We start from the raw sequence: 7732 nt of genomic DNA on the forward strand, positions 1-7732 counted from the left end.
ATTAGAATAAAAAAGGGCGGCTAGCACAATTATATTCTAATTTTATTGGGGAATTTTGTCGCAATTATATATATCTAGGTATGTATGTATGTATGTATGTCAATACACACGCATCCGGGAAATCAGTGATTGAGCTCTTGACACTCCTATGAATGAAAATCATAGTAGATATTACTCCATTGGGTTTGTCTTTGTAAAAACGCGATTCGGATTTTATGAGAGGACCATACAAACATCCTACATTAGCATTTTATTAATTTTTTGTCAAGCGAAAATTGAAAGAAGACATTGGAACCGTCTGCGAAATTTCAAGAAGTATCGTACATAATAGAACAAGCTCTCTGTCTCTATCATGCTATAGTGAAACCAACGATTCTAATGCTCTTCTAAATTTTCAAAATCATCTTGATAATGCTTATATCAACAAATGACATACATATTTCAACTTTTAGGTTCGACATGTTGAGTTGCATCTAGTTGGTCTGTTTGTGCCTTTCCGCTAATGTGGTGGGCTACCTAATTGCATTCTTTATTTTAACGTTCCCCTTTTGCATGCCTTGTCCTCCCTCATTGGCATAATATCTTTTTCAAGCCCCATGCCAAGCTCTACCTTTTAGTTGCTTTACATATGAAGGATTCGGAGGTCCAGATGAGGCCTTGGATGTAGCCTTATAATGTCATGCTAAGGACGGTGTTGAATTTATTTAAAACCTGCTAGCAATGAATTAAAATGGCTTGCCATCTAAGTGTAGTCAACTCGAGTGGGGCAGGTAGATTTCAGGAGTAGAGCAAGACCTTTGAGTGTGAATCTATTTAGGGTGTGCATGACAAAATTTCTATTTTAGAAATCAATTTTTGACTGAAAATTGATTTTCTTATTTCTATTCCTTGAATGAGTTTTCGAATAAAGAAATACGTTTGACAATAACTTAAAATTTATATTTCAAAAATAGAGATTTGTTTAATAATAGAATAAAATTTCTATTTCTAGGTGGCAGTGGTCGGCATTTGGCAATCAACAGGTGAGTGGTTGGCGTCCAATGACTAGTGGCTGGTGGTGGGTGGGTGCTGTCTAGCGACAAGAGTGAATGATGAGAAGAGTTTTTATTTCTCACTTTTGTTCTAGAAATAGAAACGCTAAAAATTTACAGCTTAAGCTTTCTATTTCAAATCACTTTTTTAGAATAGAAATCTGTTCGAAACAGAAAATGAAATTGCGTTAACAACAAATTTCTGTTTCAAACTGTTTCAAATAATAGAAAAAAATAGAGAAATAGAAATTTGTCATGCATATCCTTAGTCAACTTGAGTGGGGTCGGGTTGAGGAATAGACCGAGTCCTTTGAGTGTGAATGGTCAGGTTGATTTTTACGAACAAAATGGGTCCTTTGAGTGTGAATCTTTCTAGTCAACTTGAGTGGGGTCAGGTTAATTTTCAAGAGCAGAGAGCGGTCCTTTGAGTGTGAATCTATCACCTTCAATCTTAAATTAAAGTTGCACGAAATATCTTGTGATTTTTCTTGGTTTTACCGATGTCTTTCCTCTTTGAGAATGATAAATTTTTGCTCCAAATGAGTTAGTCTAGTCTAGGTAAAAATATTGAAAATTAAGGGTCAATTTGTTTCCAAAAATAAATGATTTAAACAATATTTTCCTAAAAATCATCGGTTTATCATTTGCAAAAATGGATGAACTAAATATACATTTATTATCCACGGAGATGTTTAGATATAAATTGCATCAACGATCAATACAATTTTTTATTGACTAATTATTTTAAACAATATAAGTATTCATTCTAAAAAATAAAATTTAAATTACTTATTTTCGTAAAATACTTATAACTAAAGTTATCCAATGTCTTCTTTTAAGTGTCGTCCGTTTGATTTGACTCCCTTGCTTTAATGCGCTGCTGCTGGCCATGAAGATTTGAGGATTCGCTTTTGACAGGGTAACTATCACAAAAGTCTCAAATTTATCGTACGGATATCAGTTTAGTTAGAAACTTCTAATTTGACCGATTGAATCCTAAAACTTTTGACGATTTGCCAATATAGTTAGTCTAGCTCCTTTGACCCGCAATTACTGAGGTCTACGCTTGAACAGACCCGTTATGTTACTACAAACGTTTTCTAGCTCAAATGCACGGAAGCAGCGGAGAACCACAAGACGTCCTTCGGGTGGAGGCATTAGAATCCTCCTCATCGTCGACATCATTTTGTTTACGCATACTTTAACGACCCAAACGTTGGATTTATGTGCATGAGTCGAGTCTGGGTCTGGTCAGGCGTCATTTCGCATGCAATGTTCTAGTGACTGATGATGTCTGAACAACAACGTAAGCATCTGTGGAACCCCTAGTCCTAAGTCGCTAAATAAAGCCCCGTTCTGACCAAAAAGAATAAAATGAAAAGTAAAGCCCTCGTTGCTACCAACTCGCAAGAACTTAAATGAAAATGCACCTCTCTCTTCGACCCCGTACACAACAGGAAGCAAATCTACCTCATAAAAAAGGATAAATGCACCCTCAAATCATCAAAGACTTAGGCTCCATTTGTTTCGCGAAAAATGTGGCGTTTCTAGAAAAATATTTTCCAAGTCATTTTCTAGAAAATGTAATTAATTTCGGTGTTCGGATGAAACCTAAAAATGAAGTGGAAAATATATTTTGCTATTCGGTAAGGAAAATATTTTTCTTCATATACTCTTTTTCATTTATTTTATTTTTAAAATGGATTTTTCATATTTTTAAAACTTGATTTTTAATTATTTTTATTTTTAAAATCTATTACTAATTTTTTTTCATTTTTATTTTTTCTTTGTTTTCCATCTTCTTCTTTCTTGGCCGATCGCTAGTCACGGCAATGGCCCTTGACCACCACCGAGCCTCGAGCTTGCGAGGCGATCACGGGCATGCTACCCCTAGGTGGTGAGTGGGAGCGTCGAGCTCGAGGTTCACTTGGCGTGACAACAGCCAAGAAAGAAGAAGATGGGAAACAAAGAAAAGAAAAAGAAAAATAAAAGAAAAAAGGAAATTAAAATAATTCGAATTAAAAAGAAAAAAATTAAAAAACAATTTGAATAAAAAAAGAAAAGAAGAAGAAGAAATGTGAGGAAAAAAGTGAGGATTTGTAGAGGTGTGAAAAGAAAGATCAAATGATGAAAATGTTTTCATTATTAAAAGAGGAAAACATTTTCCCTAATTTTAGAAGATTTTTTTCTTTTCATGGAAAACATTTCCCCAAGAAAGTTATGCTCTGTCAACGAACACGGGGAAAATCAGAAAATGTTTTCGAAAATTATTTTCCGTGAAATGAACAGAACTTAAGGCGTTTTCGGAAATTATTTTCATGAAACGAACAGAGCTTAAATCTTTTGGAGCAGAGATCTCCATCAGCAAGAAGAAGCAATCTCTTCCTGTTTGGTAATAGACAGAGCAATCGATATCTATTCTGGAGGTTGACACCCAAACGGGGAAAAGCAAAGTGCTGTCTAATGTTCACTTCGGGCTGAGCAAGGTGTCCTGTTACTTGAAAGTGACCTCTACAAACATTTCATTTCTTGTCCCGTTTGTAGGATTATCTTCGGCATCCCGTGGAACATTGGATCATCTCCTCTTGTGATTTTCCAATATTGTGGACAGATGCCAGGAAGATCCCAATGGTGATTTAATTTTTGACTTGCAGACAAAGAATCGCATGCTCGGAACGAGCACATTTCTCATGTACAAAAATAAACGGTTGATAGAGGGCAGCTATCAGTCTCTCCAGGATTCTTGGTGGTTGTAGGAAAATTACGGAGGAATTTCCTAGTTTAAGTGGTCCAATGCCTTTGAGGAATAACGGAAAATTTTAAACAAAGACCTGGCAGTCCTAGTTTATGCGGTTTCCACGAGGGTAACCAACACATCTATATAAGCCAACTCTGCAAAATGTTGGCATCACGGCCAGCTATTACACTTACTCCCTACATAAAAAATGGAACGCTTGATAGGATCTTGTCAGATCATCCTGCTTCTGTTCTCATCCCTCATTGAATTCAAGCCCTTAACTCTTCATTTTCTCTCCTTCCTCTCTAGGGGCAGCAGTACCCTGTCGCCTGATCAAAAGTCTGACTTGCTTCATTTCATGAACGCAATGATGCCTAATAATTCGACGTCCTTCTTCTGTCAAATGGACGGCATTCCCACTGGACCAAAGATGCTTTCCTGGAATGCTGACACGGATTGTTGCTCATGGAAGGGAGTCATGTGCGATCAGATGACAGGTCATGTGATTCGCCTTGAACTTGGCTGCTACCCCATAGACCCGACCTGCTACTCTTCTGCAGGGTCTTCAAACAGCACTGAACTATCTACATTGGATTCCCTCAATCTTTCTTCTCTTCACAAATCAGAAAGGCCATCAGGGTCAAATTCCAATATGCTGCTTCAAAACCTGACCATGTTAAGAGTGCTCATTCTCGATGGGTTAAACATGTCTGGCATTGACGTGAGTCGCTTGATGAATCTCTCTCCATCTCTGGAACTCCTCAGCCTCAGATATTGTAAATTGCGTGGCCAGTTAGCAGCAAACTTTTTCCTTTTGCCAAAGCTGACATGTCTCAATTTATCAGGCAACAAGGAGCTTTCGGGTTACTTACCTGAATCATCTTGGAACAGCCCTTTGAAAGTTTTGGACTTGTCCTCCACAGGTTTCTCTGGAGTATTACCAGAGTCCATCGGCGACCTGCACTCTTTGGAGATACTCCGGCTATGCCATTGTAATTTCAATGGCTCAATTCCATCGTCAGTTGGTAACCTAACGCGACTCACTGGATTGGATTTCTCATTCAATGAGCTTAGTGGTCAGGTTCCTCCGACTCTGTCCAACCTCAATTGGCTCACTCTGCTCGATCTTTCCTCCAACAATTTCATAGGTCCAATACCCAATGTCTTCGACAACAAGACACAACTTCAACGACTGCTTTTCTCACATAACCACTTCGCGGACCCCATTCCTCCGAGCATAAAGAATCTTTCCAATCTAGCCCAACTTGAAATTTCCAATAACCTCATTCGTGGGTCTATACCGTCATCACTGTTCTCTCTTCCATCCTTGACGATCCTAGACCTCAGCAACAATGGGCTCAGTGGTCCCATCGAAGAGTTCCTTGCTGCACCCTCGTTAGACCATGTTGACCTGAGTGGTAATCAGTTGGGTGGCTCAATCCCGAGCTCAATTTTTCAGCTTGGGAACCTTACTTACTTGAGTATCTCAGCAAATAACTTGACCGGTGTTTTAGACCTACGATTGCTCTCGAGACTTAAAAATCTGACAGATCTTGATCTTTCAGACAACATTTTGTCACTCAGCAATAGTGAAAATGCCGAGCATGTCTTGCCGAACCTCTCTAAAGTCCGTCTTTCTGGCTGCAATATTACTGAAATCCCTGCATTCTTGAGAAATTCTACCAGCGTAGATTGGATGGACCTGTCGAGCAATAAAATCCATGGCAATATCCCGTCATGGATGTGGGATGTCGGGACTGAGTCACTCTCTTATCTCAATATCTCTCACAACTCCCTCACTAGCTTCAAACAAGTTCCATGGAAAAATCTTTTATTTCTTGACCTGCATTCGAACTTGATCCAAGGGCCGGTTCTACCTCCACCACTCCCAAATTCGGTTCTCTTCTTCTCGCTAGCCAACAATCAATTGACTGGCTATATCCCTAGTTCTATTTGTGAAATGAAGGACCTGCAATTTCTTGACCTCTCTCGTAACAATTTCACTGGAACAATCCCTCAATGTCTAGGGAACGTCAGCGACAGCCTTTTAGTGTTGGATCTGCAAGAAAATGGACTTTCTGGCACAATCTCACTCACATTCAGCAAAAATGCTGTCCTGAGCAGTCTTCACCTCAATGGAAACAAATTTGAAGGCCTGTTGCCGCGCTCTCTAATCAATTGCAAGCAGCTTGAAGTGCTGGATCTCGGTGGTAACAAGTTGAACGACACTTTTCCAAGATGGTTGGAAACACTTCTAGCCTGCAGGTCTTGGTCTTGCGATCAAACAGATTTCACAGCTCCATAGGCAACCCCGAACTGAATTTCCCTTTTCGCAGTTGCGCATTCTCGACCTTTCCTCCAATGAGCTCACGGGTCCTTTGCCCAGTGCCTACTTTGTGAACCTGAAAGCAATGATGTCGACTCATCAGGATGGATCGGAGATGCGATACATGGATCAAGGTTACTACCAGGAATCCATAAATGCGACAATAAAAGGACTTGAAACGCCTCTCCCCAAAATCCTTGTGATCCTGACGACTATTGATCTGTCATGCAACAAGTTCCAAGGAATGATTCCTGATGTGATAGGAGAGCTAGGATCACTCGAGGGGCTCAACCTTTCTCATAATAATCTCAAAGGCCATATGCCATCATCTTTGGGGAAACTTTCCGAGCTTGAATGGTTGGATCTTTCTTCAAATAAGCTTAGTGGGACGATACCAAGCAAATTGACAACTCTCACATTTCTAGAAGTCCTAAATGTCTCTTCCAATCTACTAACAGGATCGATTCCTCAGGGGAACCAATTCAACACATTTCAAGCAGAATCATATCGTGGCAACCCAGGACTGTGCGGGTATCCGTTGTCCAAAACTTGTACTAATTCGAGGGTGCCAGGGGAGCCTCCTGTCCTGCCTGAAGGCGGGGCACACTCGTTCTTTGCAGAAATTCTCGAATCAGGGGCTGTGGAAATAGGATTAGCATGTGGCATAGTTCTCGGGCTGATCATGAGTAATTTGCGATATTTGAGATCTTTTTGGTGAGCAAAGAGGGAAGTCAGGAGGACATGAAATACAAGCTGCGGTGGCTGTATAGTGTTGCTGTATAAAGAAGATTAAAAGTGAAAAGCGGTGGTGTTAAATCGGGAATCGTAAGACTTTGTAAATAGTTGTGGAATAACTACAATACAAAGAAAAGTTAGTTATGTGCTGCAAAAACACATAAAAAAAGAAAGAAGATAATTATCTTAAACCCCATCCAGGCCGTGAATATGAGTCTCCTTCGGCGTTGTTCACCAGAAAAATCAACACCGGTGACTCAGTCGCAAGCCAAAGAGCAACTCAAAGATGTAAATAGGTGTTGTTGTACACGTAATTCGTGGGGCTGTTCCAAAGATCACAAGTTAGAGAAACTCAAAAGTTACAGTGGCTAGTAGATGCACCAACGCCACCCCTTTCTCCTCATAATCAGTTTTTACTAATTTTGAGGTCAGTGCGCATAAGAATGCAAGGTAAAAGATTCGCACATCGAAAGAGGGATATTAAAAATAAAAAAAAATTAGATAGTTCTGACTTGGTCTCTCCTTTCGATGATTTTTCTAAGATAAGGGCATCGAAAAGATTAGATTGTAGTGTATATAACCAAATTGAATGGACAACCGAAGGGAAAAAAAGATTAACGGACTGAACAAGATCAAAGAGGAATGGTTATATGCTCAGACATTTTGACTTGTACATCAGTCTCAGAGTTACATGACCATTTCTCAAAAACCGATATATTAACACATGCAACTCCAAGCAAGTCTAATTAACTTTAATCTAAAGGATTCAAATTGATACCAAATTGAGCTAAATCAACAACCTTGTTAATATGCATATATTTCCAATGCATATTATCGTGCTTGTGGTGATAACATAAATATGGTACGTATGTTTGCTATCTCATGGCATAAATTATGCACTTT

General features: G+C 39.3%; 2 protein-coding genes across 2 annotated transcripts; both read left to right on the forward strand.

The window, feature by feature from the left end:
* The first annotated feature begins 4138 nt into the window (after positions 1 to 4138).
* On the forward strand, positions 4139 to 6073 carry LOC120294468 (receptor-like protein 35). The gene has a single exon (XM_039314557.1). It carries the CDS (start codon positions 4139 to 4141, stop codon positions 6071 to 6073), a length of 1935 nt encoding a protein of 644 aa, XP_039170491.1.
* Positions 6074 to 6182: 109 nt separating this feature from the next.
* LOC120294469 (receptor-like protein 9DC3) lies at positions 6183 to 6812 on the forward strand. The gene has a single exon (XM_039314558.1). It carries the CDS (start codon positions 6183 to 6185, stop codon positions 6810 to 6812), a length of 630 nt encoding a protein of 209 aa, XP_039170492.1.
* Positions 6813 to 7732: the final 920 nt, after the last annotated feature.

This window comes from Eucalyptus grandis, chromosome 6 (assembly GCF_016545825.1).
Source record: "Eucalyptus grandis isolate ANBG69807.140 chromosome 6, ASM1654582v1, whole genome shotgun sequence".
NCBI classification, from domain to species: Eukaryota; Viridiplantae; Streptophyta; class Magnoliopsida; order Myrtales; family Myrtaceae; genus Eucalyptus; species Eucalyptus grandis.